The sequence below is a fragment of the Pseudocercospora fijiensis genome, assembly GCF_000340215.1.
Source record: "Pseudocercospora fijiensis CIRAD86 unplaced genomic scaffold MYCFIscaffold_9, whole genome shotgun sequence".
Lineage (NCBI taxonomy): Eukaryota > Fungi > Ascomycota > Dothideomycetes > Mycosphaerellales > Mycosphaerellaceae > Pseudocercospora > Pseudocercospora fijiensis.
The window spans coordinates 773,835-795,082 of NW_006921540.1; the positions used below are offsets into that span (position 1 = coordinate 773,835).

The 21,248-nt window shown below is 51.7% G+C and overlaps 14 protein-coding genes across 14 annotated transcripts; 9 read left to right on the top strand and 5 right to left on the bottom strand.

Moving 5' to 3' along the window:
* Nucleotides 1-175: 175 nt before the first annotated feature.
* Nucleotides 176-668, top strand: MYCFIDRAFT_37035 (uncharacterized protein; the record flags this gene model as incomplete). Its single annotated transcript, XM_007932329.1, has 2 exons — nt 176-501; nt 563-668. 2 exons carry the CDS (start codon nt 176-178, stop codon nt 666-668), a joined length of 432 nt encoding a protein of 143 aa, XP_007930520.1.
* A 293-nt stretch (nt 669-961) lies between these two features.
* Nucleotides 962-1,951, bottom strand: MYCFIDRAFT_64326 (uncharacterized protein; the record flags this gene model as incomplete). The annotated part of the gene is made up of 1 exon (XM_007932436.1): nt 962-1,951. One exon carries the CDS (start codon nt 1,949-1,951, stop codon nt 962-964), a length of 990 nt encoding a protein of 329 aa, XP_007930627.1.
* A 511-nt stretch (nt 1,952-2,462) lies between these two features.
* MYCFIDRAFT_64327 (uncharacterized protein) lies at nt 2,463-3,092 on the top strand (the record flags this gene model as incomplete). Its single annotated transcript, XM_007932437.1, has 1 exon — nt 2,463-3,092. The coding sequence occupies one exon, from the start codon at nt 2,463-2,465 to the stop codon at nt 3,090-3,092; it is 630 nt and encodes a 209-aa protein (XP_007930628.1).
* Nucleotides 3,093-3,119: 27 nt separating this feature from the next.
* MYCFIDRAFT_178511 (uncharacterized protein) lies at nt 3,120-4,007 on the top strand (the record flags this gene model as incomplete). The annotated part of the gene is made up of 9 exons (XM_007932565.1): nt 3,120-3,153; nt 3,186-3,279; nt 3,310-3,373; nt 3,408-3,528; nt 3,559-3,576; nt 3,605-3,718; nt 3,748-3,778; nt 3,810-3,824; nt 3,854-4,007. 9 exons carry the CDS (start codon nt 3,120-3,122, stop codon nt 4,005-4,007), a joined length of 645 nt encoding a protein of 214 aa, XP_007930756.1.
* Nucleotides 4,008-4,269: 262 nt separating this feature from the next.
* Nucleotides 4,270-5,480, top strand: MYCFIDRAFT_178512 (uncharacterized protein; the record flags this gene model as incomplete). Its single annotated transcript, XM_007932566.1, has 9 exons — nt 4,270-4,349; nt 4,391-4,474; nt 4,529-4,563; nt 4,603-4,683; nt 4,713-4,815; nt 4,861-4,915; nt 4,951-5,009; nt 5,044-5,392; nt 5,421-5,480. The coding sequence occupies 9 exons, from the start codon at nt 4,270-4,272 to the stop codon at nt 5,478-5,480; spliced, it is 906 nt and encodes a 301-aa protein (XP_007930757.1).
* A 563-nt stretch (nt 5,481-6,043) lies between these two features.
* Nucleotides 6,044-6,532, bottom strand: MYCFIDRAFT_144752 (uncharacterized protein; the record flags this gene model as incomplete). The annotated part of the gene is made up of 1 exon (XM_007932567.1): nt 6,044-6,532. A coding segment is annotated over one exon (489 nt), but the record flags the coding sequence as incomplete, so codon positions are not given.
* A 340-nt stretch (nt 6,533-6,872) lies between these two features.
* MYCFIDRAFT_37172 (uncharacterized protein) lies at nt 6,873-9,356 on the bottom strand (the record flags this gene model as incomplete). Its single annotated transcript, XM_007932334.1, has 1 exon — nt 6,873-9,356. One exon carries the CDS (start codon nt 9,354-9,356, stop codon nt 6,873-6,875), a length of 2,484 nt encoding a protein of 827 aa, XP_007930525.1.
* A 439-nt stretch (nt 9,357-9,795) lies between these two features.
* Nucleotides 9,796-10,681, top strand: MYCFIDRAFT_64329 (uncharacterized protein; the record flags this gene model as incomplete). The annotated part of the gene is made up of 3 exons (XM_007932438.1): nt 9,796-9,807; nt 9,868-10,379; nt 10,429-10,681. The coding sequence occupies 3 exons, from the start codon at nt 9,796-9,798 to the stop codon at nt 10,679-10,681; spliced, it is 777 nt and encodes a 258-aa protein (XP_007930629.1).
* Nucleotides 10,682-10,722: 41 nt separating this feature from the next.
* Nucleotides 10,723-11,337, bottom strand: MYCFIDRAFT_178515 (uncharacterized protein; the record flags this gene model as incomplete). The annotated part of the gene is made up of 5 exons (XM_007932569.1): nt 10,723-10,860; nt 10,906-11,008; nt 11,051-11,170; nt 11,216-11,284; nt 11,315-11,337. 5 exons carry the CDS (start codon nt 11,335-11,337, stop codon nt 10,723-10,725), a joined length of 453 nt encoding a protein of 150 aa, XP_007930760.1.
* Nucleotides 11,338-11,691: 354 nt separating this feature from the next.
* On the top strand, nt 11,692-13,192 carry MYCFIDRAFT_80786 (uncharacterized protein; the record flags this gene model as incomplete). The annotated part of the gene is made up of 2 exons (XM_007932570.1): nt 11,692-11,784; nt 11,951-13,192. 2 exons carry the CDS (start codon nt 11,692-11,694, stop codon nt 13,190-13,192), a joined length of 1,335 nt encoding a protein of 444 aa, XP_007930761.1.
* A 321-nt stretch (nt 13,193-13,513) lies between these two features.
* Nucleotides 13,514-14,779, top strand: MYCFIDRAFT_212366 (uncharacterized protein). The gene has a single exon (XM_007932572.1). The coding sequence runs from the start codon at nt 13,547-13,549 to the stop codon at nt 14,546-14,548; it is 1,002 nt and encodes a 333-aa protein (XP_007930763.1). The 5' UTR covers nt 13,514-13,546; the 3' UTR covers nt 14,549-14,779.
* Nucleotides 13,514-16,010, bottom strand: MYCFIDRAFT_216620 (uncharacterized protein). The gene is made up of 3 exons (XM_007932571.1): nt 15,360-16,010; nt 14,874-15,053; nt 13,514-14,738 (listed from the first exon to the last, which is right to left on the bottom strand). Exons 1-3 carry the CDS (start codon nt 15,645-15,647, stop codon nt 14,721-14,723), a joined length of 486 nt encoding a protein of 161 aa, XP_007930762.1. The 5' UTR covers nt 15,648-16,010; the 3' UTR covers nt 13,514-14,720.
* A 603-nt stretch (nt 16,011-16,613) lies between these two features.
* Nucleotides 16,614-18,422, top strand: MYCFIDRAFT_144318 (uncharacterized protein; the record flags this gene model as incomplete). Its single annotated transcript, XM_007932573.1, has 6 exons — nt 16,614-16,675; nt 16,727-16,768; nt 16,822-17,296; nt 17,351-18,122; nt 18,172-18,252; nt 18,301-18,422. 6 exons carry the CDS (start codon nt 16,614-16,616, stop codon nt 18,420-18,422), a joined length of 1,554 nt encoding a protein of 517 aa, XP_007930764.1.
* Nucleotides 18,423-19,401: 979 nt separating this feature from the next.
* MYCFIDRAFT_80791 (uncharacterized protein) lies at nt 19,402-20,482 on the top strand (the record flags this gene model as incomplete). Its single annotated transcript, XM_007932574.1, has 3 exons — nt 19,402-19,404; nt 19,519-19,842; nt 19,946-20,482. The coding sequence occupies 3 exons, from the start codon at nt 19,402-19,404 to the stop codon at nt 20,480-20,482; spliced, it is 864 nt and encodes a 287-aa protein (XP_007930765.1).
* Between the last annotated feature and the right edge of the window lie 766 nt (nt 20,483-21,248).

Sequence of the window (21,248 nt, forward strand, 5' to 3'; positions counted from 1 at the left end):
AGAAATTCTCCTTACAGTACAGTAGTTCTAGCCTCAGGCATCACGGCTACTCCCGCCACATGCTTCTTCACATGCATTCAAGCATTCTTTATGCGCGCATCACGACTTCAACCTCAACCTCAAACCACCTGCACCCACCCACACTCAATATTGACCTCCCACCCACACCGCAAAAATGGCCGACGCCCAACTCTACGAAGAAACCTTCCAATGCACCACCCTCATCACAGAAACCTACGACCGCGTCCACCGAGTTTTGGGGACATCGCACGACAACACCACCTCGATAACGCTGGACATCAACTCGGAACTCTACCCCATCGGAACCCAAGACTCTTTCAACATGTTGATCGCCAGCACGTTGAATTTAGACGGAACGAAAGAAGAAGCGGCGACGGGGTGGAGACCGAGGAATACCGAGCCGAGTTTGGCGGATATGTGGGATTATGTTTGTTATGGGAAGGTTTATAAGGTTGAGGATCCGGAGGATGGGGATCGGATGTGAGTTGACATGAAATGCGGGTTGAGAGGGTTTGAGTGGACGCTGACTGTTTGGTGTTAGTAAGGTGTATGTGTCGTTTGGGGGATTGCTGCTTTGTCTTGATGGGCCGTATAAGAAGCTTAGTCCGCTGAAGATTGAGTATGTGTATATGCTGCTCAAGAAGTAGGCGGCGCGCTGGATATGGGTTTGAAACGATCACCTCGGAGCGCGCGCTTGAGGTGGGAGGAATTCGAGGCTGGCATTTGCGCAGAACCAGAAAAAGTCGATTAGCGAGGCGTTGTGGGACAAGCGAGATACAGCATGATCACAGGCGCGGCAGAGAAGAGCCGCGTTATGGGTATCACAACATACACGCATCTACAGGAGGGATGCTAGCTTTTCTACAGCTCAGGCCAAGGCGCAACTTCTTGCGTGCCGGAATGGTCGCATGCGCGTGCCATACAAATCGAAGAACGGCGCTCACGGCGTAGGGAAGTCCAGCTTCCGATGCAGTCTCGCGACGATCTCGATATAGTTCTCATCCTCGTGGGTCACATACCCATGCCTGATGAAGAAATCAAGCAATACCAGCGCGCAGTTCGGCTTGAACTCACCGTTCCGCATTGCAGCTTTCACCTCTTCCACTGTCATCAGCTGGAAGCTCTCCACCTCGTCATCCGATGGCTTCGGCGTCACGTCTGGCGAAAGCTCCAGATCATAGACATACTGACACTCTGGCTGCAGTAGCCTCGTCTCACCACCCGCTCTCTCATCGCGGATATGGAAATATGTCACTGTACCAGCGGCTTTTGCCCCCTTCCGCACAATCTCCTCTGGCAGACTTGCTTCCTCTGCAGATTCTCTGACCAAGCTCTCGAATGGACTCTCTCCCGTCGCAATACCACCCGCAACAGTGTTGTCCAGCATGCCAGGATACGTGCTCTTGCTTGCGGCCCTCTTTGGCACCCAGATCCTCATTTGCTGCTCTTTTGCCTCGTTCCCCTTGATGTACGCCGTCATATGGCAGCCGTACGTCACGATTCCGAACAACGCGCTCGCAGATCTCTCCATGCTGAACAATAGCTGCCCTTTCGGCCCATAGACAGGATACAGCTCATCCCGCCATTTTGATAGCACTTTGAAGTGACCTGTCGCATACATAGCACGTATCGTGGCACCCACAACTTTGCTCCGTTCCTGCTCTGTCGAGCCCGTGACCAACGTCAGACTTCGATCTTCATCGTTGATCTTCCAGTCCGGCAGACCTCTAAACACCTCTGTCACGCTTGGGAGTAGGTAACCGAGCTCTACCTCGGGGTGGTCTTTGACGTATAAGGCATAGTAGGTATTGACGTGTGCAAAGAAAAGCTTGGGATCGGTTTGGTAGTAGGGAAAGTTGTCGCATTCAGCGATGAGGTCGAGATTGCTCTTGGGGCCGGAGCTGATTGGGTCTGGTTCTGCCAGTATCATTGAGACTGGCACTTGTGTTTCTTGAGCGTCGGGATCTGCCGAATCGCCGGTTCGCGCGGTGCCTGGTCGGGATTCGTCGTCTTCTTCGTGAGCTGATGACCAGGAGGGGATGCTGGGGAGCTCTTTCGGTATGAAGTCTTTGAGGCGATTGAGGTTGAACGCCATGGCGGGTTCTTCAAACTCGTTTGCAGATCAACGTGTATATCAACCTGTGCCCGATGTCATTGGGAGCTGACCTTCCCCGTGAGATCTGAGAGGAGGTGGTTGGTCTTGGCTTGAGCGTCAGAGCGAGAGCTGAAGATGCAGGGTCCAGCCTTGTCAAGGTGGATGAACTTCGGCTGTGTTCGAACCTTCTCCTCGCATCGAGTTCTTCCGAGACACTTCACTTCAAACGCAGATGAGGATCAGAAGAGGGCTCTTGCGCTGTGTGCAGGTCAAATAGCGTTCAATCGGCAAGTCGAGACTCCTTTCTTCCCTCTTCAGTACCCTCGACACGCAGAACATCAGCAGCATGTTTGGCCTCATCATCTCCGGTCGACCTGTTGACGCACAGCCTCAAGCAATAACAGAAGCCCAATATGCCTTCAAGATCCCACCGGCACCAGCTTTCAGCCATATAGTCGTATTTCTACTGCCTGGACTCATTCTCCCAGAGGGCACTGCAGCTACGGTATACGTTCAAATCCCTCCATCTCAAGAGTTCAAGCTTTTGGGTGGCATCGGACCTGGGAAAGAAAGCGCAATCTTTAAAGTATCTGGTCCGAGGTCTGGGAATCTAGACGAGAACGCCATGATCGACGACCCGACCGCGCAAGCCGCTGGGAATGCTGCAGGTGGAGAAATCGTGGTTGGTGTCTCTATCGAGCCCATTCCACAAGTCGAGGCTCAGCTTGCAACGTTGAAAAGTGGTGGCCAGCCCGCAGGCGCAGCGAATGTTTCCACGGCCATGGTACGCGTGGCCAACACGCCTCCTGCAACAGTCGCCACGAAAGTCCTTGCGCAGCGCATTATTGGGAACGCCTTCAATTTTCTCGCCAGTTTTGGAAGCGACACTATTCCTCTCAAAGCTTTCCAAGCTTGGTGGGAGAAATTCGAGAAGAAAGTAGAGCTTGATCCGAGCTTTTTGGAGAGGGAGGACTAGTGAGCGGATTGAGCATGAATGAAATTAATGCTTGGTGATCACTTCGAAAACCATGGCCTCTGTCGACCGGCGAAGGAATTCATGGCATGGCAGGCAGATATGCTGCTCCGATGATCGACAATCTTGTAGTCCACATCGCAGCGCAAATTGCGACCTGGCCGTGGACCGATAGTCGCATCCTCACGCCGTGGCTATCGGGTATCAATCGGCGATGCAGGATAGACAGAAACCGAGACCACAGAGGTACGAAGCTGGTCATACGGCGTATGACTATGGATGATGTTCCCAGTAAGCGACGATATCTCTGACTGTGAGCCGGCCGGGCCGTCTGCAGTGGTCGCTGGTCGCAAAATGGTCGCCGCGTGCCGATACGAGAGTTCTCCCAATAGTCACCGGATAATTGGCACTCCAACGAGGCACCCCTCTCCTAGACCAAGTCATTGACTCAGGATAGATGAGAGATGAGACGCAACAGTCCCACGCCGTGAACTGAGTCGGTGGTGGATGTCGAGAAGAAGAGAAACATGGTCGAGAGATGGTGTTTTTGTCTTGCTCATTCGGATCACGCGCCGGTAGAAGAGCCGACTTGCATGTGCTCTCACCAAAGCCGAATCCCGAGTCTAGCCGTACAAATATGGACATGTGAATTGGTCAGGAGCTCAGAATCGGCAGCTTCCAATAGACGCGTGCGTCGAGGGCACATGCAGCCAACACAAGATCTGAACAGACCTTGTGACAAGGATAAACCGGGATGACCACAGCTTCGCGATACTTCGCGGCACCAACAATATAAGCAATGGAGGAAAGTACCAGGTGTCCAAACTCCGTTCGTATGCAGAGGTAAAGGCACTTATTCGAGTCCTGTCCATTACTGCTGTGCTTTATCTATCCATAGATCCGGATGAACACCTATAACTACCATAAATAGCCGTCACCTAATCTTAGACTTTTATAGCCCTACTATGCAACCTACACTGCCTCTTCCAGGTTATTAGCAACTGCTCTATCCGAGCTAATCAGAATCAATCTAGTCTAGCCTAGCTATAATCATAATTCACAACTTCCTCAATAATACAAAGACGTTTTACCTACTACATTTAGATAAAAAAAAAACTTCCTTCCTATTAACGACGCAAGCCTATTACTATTACCTCACCTCTCTTCCCTTTCTCTAAGAATGGGTATCGTACCAAACATCTTACATCCTCCTTCCCAGCTTCTAATTTCATTCAAAGCTACACGCCACGCCACGCCGATGTGGGTAACTCCTAGAGAACAAAGACTGTCATTAAACGGAGATTCCACTACAAGATATTCTACCCTCTCAACGTAAGAGAAACAAGTCTGAAGAAGACGATAAGAGGGAATAGTCAGATCAGATCGTTCACAATATAATAATGAAAGAAATATATATCTACCTTTTGAATTGGGACAAGGATTTTGCGAAATGTCCTTGTTTTGAGGCTGTGGGGTTGAGAAGAGAGTTCATTATATATAGGATGGCATGGAGGGCTGGATAAGTGGTGTGATTTTGGCTATATGTGGGATTCTGCGGTCGATCATCTAATGTCTCCGATCGGAGATGGACAACGTGTTAAAAATGCACGAGTCTTCTGCGAGTTCCTCGATCTTTCCCCTTTGGCTCTCAATCCACTGCCCAGGCCTCTCCTCTCGAGCGTTCATTCCCGTTTCTTCGATATCACATCGGAATCGGATTCATAGCGTCTCATTTCTTTTCTTTCTGCTCTTCGGGTTGAACAGAACTGAGAGGATGTGCTCCAGCGATATTGGTCATGATTAAATTTGTCCAATTGCGCTCGTGTGTTGGAGAGAAACGCTTGCTGCAGCATGAACTCAGGCGACTCAGTCCGGAAAATACTGTATTCCTATCCTCGCAATGACTGACGTCTCTGCTGCGTGGACAAAGGATTTTCCGCATGCCCACGGCAAGCATGTCTATTCGGAGCCTTCTCATGGTGCTAGGATACCGCTGCCAGATATGTAGCCCTGTTTCGCGGCAAAAGTCCATTACAGAAGCTGGTAACGATACCGGTCGACTTCCCAAAGACATGCATATTCGGCTAAGCTGGTGCCATTCTAAGTGGCGCTGCACTCCACGGTCGTCATCCTTGCTCTCCATTTCTCCAGCTCAAGGCCTCAGAATACCCAGTCGTGTGCCACTCATTGCCGCTCTGGCAATAATACTTCCAGACAGCCGCAGCATCAACATCTTGCCAGACTTCCCGCGCCTCAGAATCTCTCAATTGAAGCGCTTGTTGGAAGATGAGCTTCAAATCCTTGTCTTGCCGTTTTGCTGCAATGTGCCAGCCTTCGATCATGGCCATAGGTACCAAGCGCCTCGCCAGTTCTGCGCAAGTGATTGTGTAGTCTGGTTCTATTCGAGGCAAACGAGGTGGCCATTTCACAATATCCAGAAAGGCGTACACTCTGTCCCGGGTATCTGTGCATTGCCAGGAATGAAATTCGCTCAGTGCCACGAGGAGGGAGTAGCCTCGATCGGTTGCACCGCGATTTTTGTAGCGATGAAGTGTCTCGCCGCTGATGGAGCAGAGAAGCTTGGTCATCGGCAAATCATCATGCTCTGATACCGCTTTGCCGACTTGTCGGGCAATGTCCAGGAGGCCATGGTAGAAGGATTGCGGGTCGTTGACGGCGCCTAGAGAGAGTGAGTCCGATCCGCAAAGGATAGTGATGGATGTTGCCAGAGATAATTCAGGCACGATCCAGAGTCGGTTCCAATAGGCTCGCTGCTCAAATTCTTGAAAACCAAGGACGAAGCGACCATATGCTTCGTCGTCGTCAGAAGTGCTGAAGCCGAGTCGCTCCTGCAGACTGCCGCCGCGGTCGCTCGGCCACGGCCATCTAGTCGCTTGTAGGTCGTTCAGGACCTCGAATATGTACTCGCTATCGTCGCTATGATTTCCAGTACAAGCGAGAACATTCGTTGCTTTGCGATAAATGGACCCCATAATCTTCACCTGTTCGGACTTTTCTCGCAGGTCGCCTTGATTTATGCAGATGCTGTCGACCCATATATGGCCATCCAGCGGTACGAGCGGACACCGGAAGGCTTGCCAGAGCGCATAACGGCAATTGGCTGTGACATCCAGCGACTTGCCGTTGACTGTGATGCTTTGTACTCTAGTCTTGATACCCCACATGTACGATACGGCGACGAAGGGAGGTGCGACATTGGGAATGCCGGTTTTCGCGAGGTCCGCATCAAGGTCATGTGTTTCCAATTGCAGCTTAAGTTGAGTATCCGTACTCTCAGGCAAGATGCGGAACAATCTGATTTGCCTTGCTGGGTCCGTCAATGGCTCGTGATGGAATGGTTGCAACTTCGTGCGACGGCGGGCCAGTTTTCGTTTTGTCCGGATCGCTGGTGAGGTGATTGTGCGTAAGGCGTGCAAGCTCATGCGCTGCCTGGAATTCAAGGCCTCATCACTCTCGCGGTGTTGTGACATTGTCTGCTCTCATGTCGTTCGTTTGAGCGAGCGACAAGAATGCAGATGCAAGCAGATGGGGCTGAAGCTGCACCGGTGAGCTCAGCCACGCTATGTATTTTTAACGAATCCTGCCGTCCCCAGCGCGAAAATACGACTCTAGAACATTGGCAGTGCAGCTCGCTACACCACTTGGCAAACTACCAAGACAAAGTTCTTGTGTAACATGCCCGATAGGTCTGGATGAGGATACTGCCGTCCATTCGAGATGGCTATGGATACCGCTCCGCTGTAACGTAGCAACTCGCCTACTCTAAAGGTCATCGTCAATATCAATCTCATCAGCGTTTGGAACAGCACGATTCTCCTGATCCTGGTTGACCTTTGGCCGATTACCACCTTCTGGACCGCTCGAAGCTGCAACGAAGCCGGCCGGCGCTCTTGCTTGTCTTTCAAGAGCAGCCATGGCATCGACTTTCTCGCCTGACATCTCTACTTCGTCATTGTCTTCTGCAGCTCCATTTGTCTGACCACTGGCAGCTTGCTGTCTTGCCACTGCTTGTGATGCAATGAAGTTGACGTCCGTGTTGAATTGGGCCTGCACGGATCTCTTGATTCGCAGCATTTCCTTGAAAGTGTCTTCGTTGCCGTGCTGTACTTCAAACGCTTCCCATTTCCGCCAGAATTCAGCGTTAACGCGAGGATCACAGAATTGTGATGCATGGCCATAAATGGCTCGTGCGCGATCGATCTCGCCGAGCCGACGCTCCATTTCTGCGAACTTTATGCACATTGACGAAGCTTCCCTATCTGGTAAAGCAGCGATTGCGCGTTCGTATATCGATCGCGTTGACGTGAGTCCGAAGTTCGAAGCACTCTTAGTGATATAGAACTCGAACATCTCGGCGCGGTCTTCGTCCGCAACAGCACGTGTTGCGCGTTCATATATCCGCATGGCGTGTCGTGCAAGACCACGCTCCTCCTCCAGCGCGCCGTACATCAGGAAGAGTGTTTTGGCGAAGCGAGGTGGACACCCTTCAATCGCTTGCTCGAACAAGTCGCGTAATCTTTCGATGGATATCCGGTGGTCAACTGCTTTGGTGAGGTAGAGATTCCAGAGTTCAAAGGCGACAGGATACGAGAAGAGGTCGAGGCCGCGCTCGTAGACTTTGAACGATTCCTCGTAGTACTCATTCTCTTCGAGCAGGTTGGCATAGTTGACGACTGTCTGCGGCGTGGCGATGCGAAGTTCAAAGATCCGCTCATAAACCTTCTTCGTCTCTTCTAACGAGGATACAGACTCCACAAGATCGACGTAGAAAGACCATAGTTTCCAAGATTTATGCACTCTCTGCTGCGGCGAAAGCGTCTCGTCAAAGTAGTCGACGTTGCTCCTCTTTGGTGCCTTGGTCGCGGTCGCCATAATGTTGACGGCCTGGTCGAAATTCTCATTCCGAAGCTCTAGCTCCGCCCATTCGGTCCAGCATTCTGCAAGCTCCGCAACTGATTTGTATGGTACCTTGACGGCTTTCTCCATGATGATCCGCGCGTTCGTGAGATCCCCGCCAGCTTCGTAAAATTTTGCGTAGTTGACCCAGAGCTCGTGGAAGCGGCCGACGGCTTTCTTTGGTGCAATTGCAGCAATCGCGTCTGCATAAGTTTGCACCACCATCTGCTTGTTATCGCCCCATAGAGCAACACGTTTCCGCCACTCATTGACATTGTGAGGATTTTGTCGCAAGAGCACGTCATTCACCAGGAAAGGCCGGCGGTCCATGAGTTGCTCAAAGCGCATCATGCGAATATCGAGATCAAGATCTGCGTCTTCATCCACCTTGCCTTTCTGTTGTCGCGCGGCAGATTCTTCGAGTTTGATTGAGATCAGGGCTTCCTCTGCTTCGGCGTAAGTGTCGAACACAACACTGAAATCTCGGACTGTCATGACGGTTGTGATGCCTTGCTCGAAGATGTCTCGCGCGCGTTCGTAATTGCCCAGGTTGATGTAGTATCTGGCCAGGCCTACCCAGAGGATGCCTCGCTGGTCCGGAAAGCGTTCAAGGCCTGATCTCACAATGGTCTCGACGTCGATTGCGCGACCATCTAGTAATGGTACGGGGTTCGGCACTTTTCGGGCATGATCGATCAAAATCTCCAGCATTTCGGTCCAATGCTGAAACGGACCTTTTGCTTCCCTGCTCTTGAATTTCGAATTGTTCAGGATCTCAATATAGCGCTGCACGGCCTCTGTGTAGCGGCCTTCCCGTTCCAACAGCTCTATGAAGTCCTCGATGTACTCGGGATGCAGCTGGATATATCTCCTCCACACCCTGACCGCCGTCTCTCCACCTGCGCTGGTCGCAAAGGGTCTATAGAGCTTCCATATGCGACCATGCTGTGTCACGGGCAGCGCTCGTAGTGCACGATCGAAGGTCCGTCTGGTGAAGCTGATGAGCGGCTGTAACATGAGAAACTCCAGATACATCTCCCAAATGCGCGGCATTTTGTTGAGCAGCACCAAGGCTCTCTCGAACAGGGCATTGACTTTCTGGTATTCCGCCTTCCATTTGGCCGGATTCCTGCCCTTCAAATGGGTTGCGCGCAGCTCCAAATACATCTTCCACAATTTGTAGCTTCGGGGCAGCGCATTGCAGGCGCGCTCGAGCACGAATGATTGCTCGAGCAACGTGCCATGTTGCCGCTTGAAGTGTGCATAGTCCAGCCAAGCCCTCACGTTGCCAGCGCTGCGCAAAATATCGTTCTCGTAGATCTCGTCATTGTGCGAGATGAGGTAGAGCATGGATTGTTGCTGCGGCGGTGCAGTCTTCGTGGTCGCGGCGAGGTTTGCCATAGTGAGGAACTCGTTGGGGCCGCCAGACTTGCGGCGTGTTGGCAAGCCGAGGGATGAGAAACTAAGGCTCTTGATCATGGCAAGAACGAGCCCGGCGAACTTCTCAAGGGCACGCGCTATGCGCGCGATGCCAGGCGGCAACTGCCGGCACGAAAATGAAGCCTGAGATTTAAGGTTGGCTTTCTTTCGTTGATCCGCTCCGCCATGCTCCACTTTGCCCTCAAGCTTCCCGGGAGCTGGGGCTTGCATCTCCCTCATTGACACCACCAGGCCACTTCACTTGCCCTCGCTTTCACATGCGGAACCAATCGTACTCAACATACCGTCTGACCTTCGGCATCACAACATCTCCCTTTCATCGTAATTGCACCTACGACATCTTTCCAACATGTCGGGCCAGGTGCGCATAGCTTCTGCTACCAGACGTCACGATCGCAGCTGACAATGCTATCGCTTATAGGACAGAGAAGCCGTCTTCCCGACCCGTCAGTCTCTTGCGCAGATGAAGTCAAAGCTGAAAGGCGCCCAAATCGGCCACGATCTGCTCAAGCGCAAGTCCGAAGCCCTCACCAAGCGATTTCGAGAAATTACACGCCGAATCGATGAAGCGAAACGAAAGATGGGTCGCGTGATGCAGATAGCAGCATTCTCGCTGGCCGAAGTCACGTATGCCGTTGGAAATACTGGATTTGCATATCAGATTGTAGAGTCAGCGCGGCAAGCCAAGTTCCGCGTGCGAACAAAGCAGGAGAATGTGTCTGGTGTATTTCTGCCAACCTTTGAAAGTTTTCAGCAAGAAGGTGTCAGCGAATACGCAATGACTGGTCTTGGAAAGGGTGGTCAGCAGGTACAAAAGTGCCGAGAGACATATACACGCGCAGTCGAGACGCTGGTCGAGCTTGCATCGTTGCAGACTGCGTTCGTAATTCTGGACGAGGTCATAAAGATTGTGAACCGGAGAGTGAACGCCATGTACGTTGACATCGTAATCCATCCTATACCCATGCTGACCTTGACTCAGTGAACACGTCATCATACCACGGACCGAGAGAACGATCAAATACATCAATTCAGAGCTGGATGAGATGGATCGAGAAGAATTCTTCAGATTGAAGAAGGTAAAAGGTTTGAAGGAGAGGGCGCAAGCCAAGGAAGAGGAAGAACGAAAAAAGAAGCGGAGGGACAGCGACAAAGAGAACGACACTCAAGGCCAGGACCAAAGTGCAACCAAGAACGTGCTGGGAGACGAAGCTGACGAGGATCTCATATTCTAGACAGCAGACCGAGATGTCGAGCTACGAAGCGGATACCACAGTCAGGTAATATCAAGAACGAAATGAAGCCTTGTATTGATGTATTGTAGTGCAGCGTGAATGCAAAATCTTTCAAATGTGTCTGCGGCCTTACGCTTCAATGTGCCACTGCTCGCAACCTGCGTTAGCCAATTGGCATACTCGGTGCATCATGGTGTCAGCTGCATAAGCTTGGCGGTAATGACGACCTTGATCGGAAGAACATCGAGCTGTACCAAAGGAGAGCAATCAATCCCAGACGCCAAGGTAGCACACCCGGAACATCGCAACCAAGAAGCACTGTGGAGGCTGATAGTGAGCACTTGCATAGCTCGGGAATACAAGGATCACAACCGCTGTTCTGAACAAAATTTCCTCAAGTACATTCGCCGTTGGTGTTGAGTGTTGACTGGGAAGTGTCTGAAACCACTATCTAATGCAAGGCAGATCCAGAGACTGCAGGAAATCTTGCTAGATCATGCCCTTAATGTCCCCCCGGGAAGTTGTCGTGATTACCAGACAGGGATTATCGCAACAAGGGTTCCCAGCAACGGAGACATCTCGTAACCATACGAGCTGATGAAGCTATTACTTGCACTTCACGTATAATCGCACCGGCGTCTGCGATGGATTGACATGTTCACTATCGCGACATCAACAACAATATGGACACCCCAACGGAGCTCAACTCCAGCGGCGAGCCACTTCAGCTCAACGCGCCGAATGCCGCTATTCACCACATTCTCGCCCAGCTTACGGAGGCAAAAGCACCGAGTCTGGGACTCTATGCTGCAGTCGTGATCACCGTCTTGCTCGGTGCGCAGGTCTTGCAGTACATTATCGCAAGACTGAGACGACCGAAGCTGCCAACTATCAATAAATTCCCATGGGATCCATTCGGTGATAAGGCCAAGACGCAATACCTATCTCATGCGAAGAAGCTGATACAGGATGGCTTTAAGAAATTTGGGGAAAGGCCATTTTATTTGAGAATGGAGGTTGATAAGACAGTCTTACTTCCACCGCAGTATATTGAAGCTGTCAATAAGGAAGATGGACTCAGCTTCATCGCGTTCACGACAACTGTAAGCAGAGCCCATCTTTCCCTATGAGAACACTCAGCAAAGGTGCAATCACTAGAAGTGCGGCTCCATGCCGGATGCCAGTATCGGGTCCCAAGCATAATGTTGAACTTCTGATACGGCTTCCACTCTACCTTTACTGTATGCGAGGCTAACGCAGGTGATACAGCATTTTCTGAGCCACTTCGAAACCTTTAAAGGCTTAGATGGTACTACTTCTATGCCCGGCCACTTCGAGGAGGCAATCATGAAGGGCCTCACTCGCAGTCTCCCACGATTTACCATTCCAATCTCCAGAGAGATGACTGGCGCCCTGAACGATACTTGGGGCAATAATAAGGAGTGGCACGAAGTATGGCTTCGTGGGGATGTCCTCAAATGGGTCGCTCGATTGTCTGCGCGCATCTTTGTAGGCGATCCACTCGCTAGTGACGAGACATGGCTTCGGATCTCTCGAGAGTATACCAGCAATCTGTTCGGTGCTGTCGATAAAGTCAAGTCATATCCTCGCCCTCTCTGGTGGATTGTTGAAAGGTTCCATCCGCTCGCTCGGCAAACTCGTGAGGATCGGAGACAGGCAAAGCAGCTCATGGAGCCTTACATTGCAGCAAGGAATGAGGAAATTGCCCGTGCAGCGAAGGAGGGAAGGAAGCCTGATGTCCCGGACGACAGCATCGAGTGGTTTCGCACCTCCGCCAAAGGACGACCGTATAAAGACGTTGATATTCAGCTGTCACTGACCAACGCAGCGATTCACACGACATCCGACCTACTCGGCCAATCTATCCTCAACCTCTGCAAGTACCCTGATGTGATTCCACATCTTCGCGAGGAGGTTATCCAAGTGCTGCAGAAGTACGGTTGGCAGAAAGTAGCTCTAACCGAAGTTCGCCTCCTCGATTCCTTCTTGAAGGAAACCCAGCGCTTCAAGCCGGTTGGAATGGTATTCATGGCGCGCAAAGCAACCAGAAACGTTTCTCTCCCCGGCGGACTCAACCTCCCCAAAGGCACAGACACTGCGGTATCCTCGCACCAAATGTGGTCGCCTGACATCTGGGGCGATGACCACGATCAATTCAATGCCTGGAGATTCGTAGAGCGGCGCAAGCAGACACCATTTCAAAACAGCAGTCTCCTCGTCAGTACTTGTCCCGAATTCACGGCTTTCGGGCACGGCAAGCATGCTTGTCCCGGAAGATTCTTCGCGGCGAATGAAGTCAAGATTGCGATGATGCATTTGATCGTCAAGTATGACTTCAAGTTCGAGGATCCGAAAGATGCGGACTGGCTGGAGTTTGGGGTGACCATGCTTGCGAATCCTGCTGCCAAGATTTGGGTGAGGGCGAGGGAGCCTGAAATTGATCTTGATGCTGTTGGGGTTATGGGGGCGGAGGTGGAGGTGGAGGCATAAGTCAACGTTTGTATGACCATCGGTTCATGCAATACGAGATGTATCTCAACACGTAGCGAGCAAATATTTGCCTGTCTGAGAATCGATCAAGCAAGCGCGAAACAGGCGCCGAGATAGCCTCATGTCGGTGTAACGCTCGCTCGCTCGCTTGCCACCCCTGCAGTTGTCGGCGCCAAGCTTTCGACCAGGATTCCCAGCTGCCATGTGAAGATCGCAGGCCACTGCACCTCATATTTAATTATCGTTGCCGTCGCCGCCGCCACATCCATTTACTTTGCCAACTCTTCAACTCGACGACACGTCCACTCTTTGCAACGCTCTCTCACGCAGAAGGGAGAAGCACATCATATCATCATGGCTTCCAACGCAGCGCCCAAGCTGGACTCAGCCAAGCTGAAAGCCTTCGAGCACGCCGCTGCAGGCCACGATGGAGTCTTGTCCGACGAGTCCGGCGAACTGATCATCAAACCATGCACCCAAGCCGAGATCGCATTCTACCAAGAAAGCCTACAACACCATCCGAAATTCTACGAATTAATGCCAACATTCATGGGCACGCTCTCGCTCGGCGCACCCGCCACCATTCCAGCCGTCACAGCCGCATCCGACGAAGCACTCACGCAAGACCAAAAAGACCAAAACCTCCTCCACGGCCAGAAAATCGCCTCCGAGACCGCCATCGTGCTCGAGAACCTCGAACACGGCTTCAAACGTGCCAACGTCATGGATCTCAAGCTTGGCGCCGTGCTGTACGATCCGGAGCAGACGAAAGCCGAGAAAGCTTCGCGGCTCGACAAAGTGGCGGCGGAAACGACGAGTGGATCTCTAAACTTCCGAATCGCGGGCATGAAAGTGTGGAATGGAAATTCTTTTGACATTTACGATAAATTCTACGGGCGGAAGTTCAATGCGGAGAATGTGAAGGATGGGTTTGCGACTTTTTTCAGTAGTCTTGGCGCCGGCGCCGTCAGGAAAGAGGATGCGAGGGAACTTCTTGAGACGATTTTGGCGGAGATTACGAAGGCGAGACACAGTCTGGAGAGATCGGAGTCCAGGATGTATAGTGCGAGTATCCTGATCGTGTATGAGGGTGATGCTGATGCGTTGGATACGCTGATGGGTGGCGATCCGAAAACTCCGAGGGTGGATGAGCGCGCGCCGACGACTTTCGAAGTCAAGAAATCTCAGGAGGAAGAAGAGGAGGAGGAGGAGTCCCTGCCTACGACGCATGCGGTCAAAATGATTGATTTCGCGCACGCTGCTTGGACGCCCGGTAAAGGTCCTGATACGAATGTTATTACTGGATTGAAGAACATCGAGGATCAGATGGATATGCTCATAGCGAGATTCGACTAGTGGTCAGCTCGTACGGATATCAAAGACCTCTCTGGCGTGCCGCGATCGAAGAGCTCAAAATCGCGAAGTGGAGGGAGGCAGATAAGATCATGATCCTGAGTTCGAAATCGCGCTCGCTTCAGGATATCGGCGTGGCAATATTTTTTGACTGCGCAACACAAACCCATGGCCCCTAGAGATACCCCAGAGCCTAGAGTAATACAGTAGCAGCCTAGAATTCCAACCAGATGCAAAAAATCCTTGGCAACATCTACCTCTCGATCCCAAACTCCTTGAATATCGCCTCACTATGCTGCCCAACCCTCGGAACAGCATCCATCCTCACCTCGCATCCATCCGGAGCACCCGCCGGTTTCAAAGTCGGAATCATCCCATTCTCCGTCTCAACCTCCACCCACCTCTCCCTAGCCTCAAGTTGCGGATGCTCCCAAACCCCCTCCAAATCCCTCAACCTCGAATTCGCAATCCCATTCTCCTGCAACTTCTCCAGCAAACTCTCCGTCTCCTCAGAAAAAAAAAAGAAACACAACCTCAATCACCTCTTTCAAAACCCTTCGATTCTGCGACCTCAAACTCGTATTCCGAAAACCTCTCATCCCGCAAAAGTATCCTCGTTCCTCAAAATGTTCTCGACAAAAAATTTTTTTTCCATTCCCTCTTATTCTGCATTCCTAACATGACAACTCCATCCTTACTTACATTGAAACGGACCATAAGGATAAATACTCGCATGTTCCGCGCCCCGCTAACGGGGGTGGGTTTGCACCATTATAGTGAAAACTCATCCATTCCGTCGTACATTCTAACATACTCTCACATCCAAACGACAACCTCCCCGACCACCGTTCTGAGAGCGTTGGAGTATCGCGGCGAGAATGTTTTGGAAGGCTGTTGTTGCCGCGGCGATGTCTGCGATGCTGATTCCGGATTTTGCCGGCTGACCGGGTGAAGCTGTGATGGATAAGAAGCCTGCTTCGGCTTGGATGAGGAGGTCGTAGGCTTTTTTGTTGCGGTAGGGGCCTGTACTTCCGTATCCGGAAATGTCGCAGACGATTAGAGAGGGGTGGGTTCCTTTGAGACTTTTGTAGTCGAGACCCATACGTTCTGTTGCGCCCGGGGCGAGGTTTTGGACGAGGATGTCTGCTTTTTTCGAGGATTGTTTTTAGGGCGGAGAGGTCGGAGGGTTGTTTTAGGTCGAGGGCCAGGCTCTCTTTGCTTCGGTTTGTCCAGACGAAGTGTGAGCAGAGGCCTTTTACTCGGGTGTCGTGGTATCTGTTGAAATCTCCGGCTCCGGGACGTTCGACTTTTATTACTCGCGCTCCTAGGTCTGCTAGTTGGCGGGTGCAGAAAGGTCCTGCGATGGCTTGTTCGAGGGACACGACGAGGGTTCCATCTAATGGCAGTTTTGCACTTCACGCCTGAAAATGTACTCCAGACAATCCTAGCTTCCACTTGACCCGGTATCCGAGCTGATGTACGCCCACCATGACCGACATCAACAACGACGATCTTTTCCGCCTTCCTAATCATGTCGCTGTTGTGACTGGGCCCGGCTCTGGGCGTGGCCGCAGGATGTCTCATGCTCTTGCATCCAAGAAAATCTACATTGTTGGGAGAAGGAAGCCTAGAGTTGCTAGATACCGGCAATCAGAAGCAAAATACGCCCGGTATTGGCAGCCAGGTCATCTTTCCTGCTAGCATTGTCGGTATAGATCCTAGCAAGTCATCGATGCTGAGTATTGGAGCGTGTACTGACACTGATCACAGGCGACATGACAGCCGGTCTGACCTGGGTGCCTGGATTCCATGTTGACACGATTCCAGCAGGGCGATTGGGTATGGAGGAGGATATACGTGTGCGGGAGCATATGTGAATGGTCTGATGCTTTCGTCGGAGTTTTGCCAACCGGAAGGCGCCAGTCAATTTTGATGGAGAACATTGATGAGGTCCTATCAATGATCGCCTTGGCCGGCGCTATATAGGCGAGGCGCATTACACTCCTACACTCAGCTGTCTCTTGTCACCACACTTCTTCCAGCCATCTCCTTCCCGAGGATACTCATGATGGCGGCAAAAGTCTATCCTCTGTGGATCGCTGGAGGAGAAGTGACCACTTCAGCAGACCTGTGCGTTCTAGCCAGAGATGCCATACCGTCAACATAGTTGACCTGAAGAAGCATACCCATTGAGAATCCCGCAAAGGGCGAGATCTTCGCGCAGTACGAGTGTCCATACTTGATGGCGATCCTGGATTGCTGCTGACCTCCCCAAGTTGCCATGCGGCTACTGATGCAGATGTCGAGACGGCCGTTCGGACCGCTCACGATGCCTTCAAAAGCGGCATTTGGTCGCGAGCAGACAGGCACCATCGAGCCGACGTCCTGGAAAGAATTGCACAGCTGCTCACCGCAAAACTTCCAGAGTTGATTGCTCTCGAAGTCGAGCAGACTGGACGTGCGATTCGGGAAATGAATGCACAAGTGCCTTCTCTGATCAAATGGTTCAAGTACTACGCTGCCTTGATAAGGACCGAGGAACGTCCAGTCCTGCCAACATCTGGCAAGCTTCATAACTGGATCGATAGAAGGCCACTTGGAGTTGTGGTGCAGATCACGCCTTTCAATCATCCACTCTTGATCGCTGTCAAAAAGATCGCACCTGCGCTTGCGGCGGGTAACTCAGTGATCCTCAAGCCTTCCGAACTGACTCCGCTGACTTCAATCCTGCTTGGACCGCTATTCGCTGAAGTGAGATATCACGACTGATGCTCCATTGAGAGCTGCTAATAATGCTTTGCTTAGGTCGGCCTGCCTCCCGGAGTATTCAATGTTCTGCCTGGCTATGGGGCTACCACTGGCAAGGCTTTAGTGTCACACCCTCTCGTGAAGAAGGTGGATGTTACAGGCGGCACACCGTCTGGTCGAGCGATCGGCGCGATCGCTGGTGCAAACCTGGCACATTTCACAGCAGAGCTAGGTGGCAAAGCGCCAGTCATTGTGACCAAGAATGCCGATATCGATCTTGCGGTCAACGGAGTCGCGTTTGGGTCGTTCATTGCAAGTGGTCAAACTTGCATCGCTGCCACTCGAATTATCGTGGAGAACAGTATCATGTCCGACTTTTTGCAGAAGTTGAGGATCAAATGCGAATCGATAGAGCGAAGGATGGGCTCTCCAACGAATGCTGCTTCAATGATGGGTCCCATGATATCTCGGAGACAGCTTGGCAACGTTATCGCCCTTGTCGACGAGGCAAAAGCAAATGGTATCACGATACTGGCTGGAGGCGCATTGCTTGAGGGTGTATCGCAGCTCGATGGCACCGATTTCAGCAAAGGCTACTTTTACCCTCCCACAGTCCTCATAGATTCAACATCGGCGAAAATCACCGAACAAAGGATTTGGCGTGACGAAGCGTTTGGGCCTGTGATCGTTGTAGTAGGCGCCAGTAGTGAGGATGAAGCTATTCGACTTGCCAATGACAGCGAATTTGGACTTGGTGCTGCGGTATGGACGAGCGACTTGTCTCAAGCCTATCGCATATCTGACCAAATCGAGTCTGGGATCTGCTGGAGTAGGTTCTTGTGGCCGTTGCCTGCGTAGATCATAAGCTAACCTTTCAGTCAATACACACCATCGCAATGACCCAAGCAGTCCCTGGGGAGGAATCGGCAGCTCGGGCGTCGGGAGCGAGAATGGCATCGGTGAGCAAAATGTGCATTTCACGCGTTTCTGCAATACTGAATGCCAAGCAGATGCGTACCACGCCTATACCACTACAAAAAGTACGATCATCAACTATGCGTCCACTGAAGAGAGCTTAGCCAATGATGACTGGTTTCGTGAAGGAGCAGCAACCGTCCGCTACGGATGACGAAGCTTACCAAGAGGCTCACTGCCTTTAATTCAAGGCCGTGAATACTCAACGTCATGAATATATTGCAACCTAAATCCATCGTCCGAATAGTCCAAGTCATCTGCACTGATCGCATTTATAGGTCTGAGCTGTTCGCCTTGACAAAGCCAGTCAAACAAAACCAGCAAGACATTGAAGATGTCTTTGCTGTGCCAAAGCTGCCAGAGTGCTACAATAGATGTTTCGGGTCCTATGCCACTGATCTAGGTGCTTCTAGGTCGCTGGCAGCCATCCATCCTGTCTACAAAATTTTCAGCACATGTTCTCTTGTTGGGAATTCTACAAAACGTAATGGCCGCAAATGACAAGACATCAATAAGACTCTAGAATATCGTTTGCGTGTAAAGATTGGCGCTGACGATCTATAGCGGTTTTTGCCAGCTACCTCCTGGTTGACCAAGCTGCACGATCACATAGAAGATGGCAAAAAGCGTAACGCGACAGACAACGCCATACCCAAACACATTCAATTCTGTCTCTCGCTCCATCGACCTGATCACCGCCCGCGTTCAAGAGAGAAGCTGCTTCTTTGAACCTGCAATCACAAGATTTTGTTTTGCAGTTAAACAACATGTCCCCGACCATTATGGCAACCTCTGCATATGGGAATTGAACCTTCCCTCAGGAATGAAGGTCTCGTAGCCGTTTGAATGGCGAAATATAGGTGAACGGACAAGGTGATGGACCAGGCACGTGAAGGACAACTCATTCACTTGGTGAACGCACGGACTTGTTGCCCTCGACAACACAGGACAACTTCACTCGCAAGATCATGGTATTTAACACGATAACTCTCGTCTTCATCTCCTTGTTCGATCTAGACACACCTCCCGAAACCAGCCGTGATGGGATCGAGATATGACCAGTACACAGCTCAAAAGCTGTTGACTCAGCGCGCAGTCGAGCGCACACCTCGTCGATCCGACAGTACCGAGCGATGGCTTCGCGAAAAGGCAGAGAAAGAGAAACGAGATCATGATCGGAGGGTCAAGGCAAGCACTCGAGTCGGCGGATCAAAATTTTATAATCCATGATTGACTGACCAGCATGACAGTACTACTTCGCGCCTCGACCAAATGGTGCATTCATCGAAGACTGGGAGCAGCCCACATTCGACGAAGGTCCTCATTCGCCTCCCATCCGCAATCGGTTACGACCACACTCACGAAGCCGCCGTACCCATCCCTCAGGCGCTTCTCTGAGAGTTGGTTTCGCTCAACAGCAATACGACGACTCCGACCCATTCAACGGCAATGGCTTCTCCAGCACTCGCGATCGGCCCCCAACTCCATATTTCATCGATGCTCAACACTCCCGCCCCTCGTCGCGCTCAACCAATGCTTTCTGGCCCAGTCCCGCTCTATCAGGCGACGCGTCTGTACCAGCTTGGTTCACCCATGGACGCACCAGACACGATTCTCCGGATCTGCCACGCGCCATGAGCTCGCGCTCGACATCTGGATCCTCAACACCATTCCCAGAGTTTGGCGCTCCTCCTCGACCCGTCGAAAATCGTCGGAACAGACACGACTCTCCACGCGCCATCTCACCCTCTCGCTCTCGCTCAACATCTCGATCCTCAACACCATTCCTGCCAAGCCCAGCTCTGTCCGACTCGGACACCAGCTACGACTCTCCAGATCTTCCAAGCCGCTCCGACTCGACACGTGGCTCGGAAAGGCGATCAACTCAGCCGGCCAGGACGATACCTGCCGATCTACTCCTCGCGCGTGGCAGAAGCCGCAGCCGCAGCCGCAGCCGAAGTCGTCATCGAGGTACGCGTCGCAACGCAGAAAACCGTGCCAGCACTCGCTACGACGCTCCTGATCAAAGTCGTAGTCGTGGTCAGAGCCGTCATCGTCATCGTCTCTACACCCAGGACGAAGCCATTCGTCGATCAGCAGACGAGCGTGATCGAAATTTTCGGGCAAATGGACAGCGCTGGGAGAGGAGGAATGCGGTTTCGTATCATTAGTCGTCGAATGATGGAGATGAGGAGGAGAGATGGCGTAGAATGAATATCGATAAGGTAGCATCAAACTGCCCTTTCTCAACAGCCTTACGTTATGCAAAGCTGTATACACGCAACGGCAAGCCGTAGTAAGGTCGGGGCCTATCGTAGTTTCTCTGAAGCTGTGAAGGTGTTAGTAGACATTTCGTTCAAATCGACAAGCTTCTGAGCCTCGACTCCATTTACGTCTTCAGATATACTCTCCTAATATCGTTGCCGTCGGTATTGCTATGGCGCTTCACCACTCTGGGTCACAAGAAATGTAGAAAGGAAGAAATTCACATCGAAATCCTGTCCGTCGATTATCCGCAAAACACTCAAGCACAGAATGGATGCCACCGCTGAAACGCACAAGAGATAGCGCCGCAACCCACCCATATGCATCTTATTACACAAAGCCCGTAAAATCAGACGTGTCGCCTTCACATTATAGTCGTACAAACGCCGCCGCAATGTATAAACCAGATCATCTATTACCTCCTCCACTTTTACTCGTTATCCGGTCTCCTCCCCGCTGTTTCATCATCTATCAAGTCTTCTGTCCGGATGGCCGTCGAGGGACGTGCTGTATTCGGTTTATTGGAAGCGCCTTCGCCGGCGCTCTGCTCTGCCGCTGCTTCCTCCTTGGGCAGCTCAATGATGCTCCTGACTGATTCCGGGCTTGGCGCCTCACCAGGATGTTGTTGTTGGCGCGCATACAGATTCAATCGTTGCTGGGCTTCTCCTTCGCTAGAAGCTGTGCGCACTGCAACGTCGAGGCCGCTGCTTCCCGG

Excerpts from the sequence above, each read along its gene's own strand:
- MYCFIDRAFT_212366 (XM_007932572.1), top strand. The coding sequence starts at position 13,547 with ATGGCTTCCAACGCAGCGCCCAAGCTGGACTCAGCCAAGCTGAAAGCC.
- MYCFIDRAFT_216620 (XM_007932571.1), bottom strand. The coding sequence starts at position 15,647 with ATGGGTCTCGACTACAAAAGTCTCAAAGGAACCCACCCCTCTCTAATC. Across the intron at positions 15,054-15,359 it reads GTTGTCGTTTGGATGTGAGA|GAGACGGAGAGTTTGCTGGA; the intron begins GTATGTTAGAAT and ends TTTTTTTCTGAG.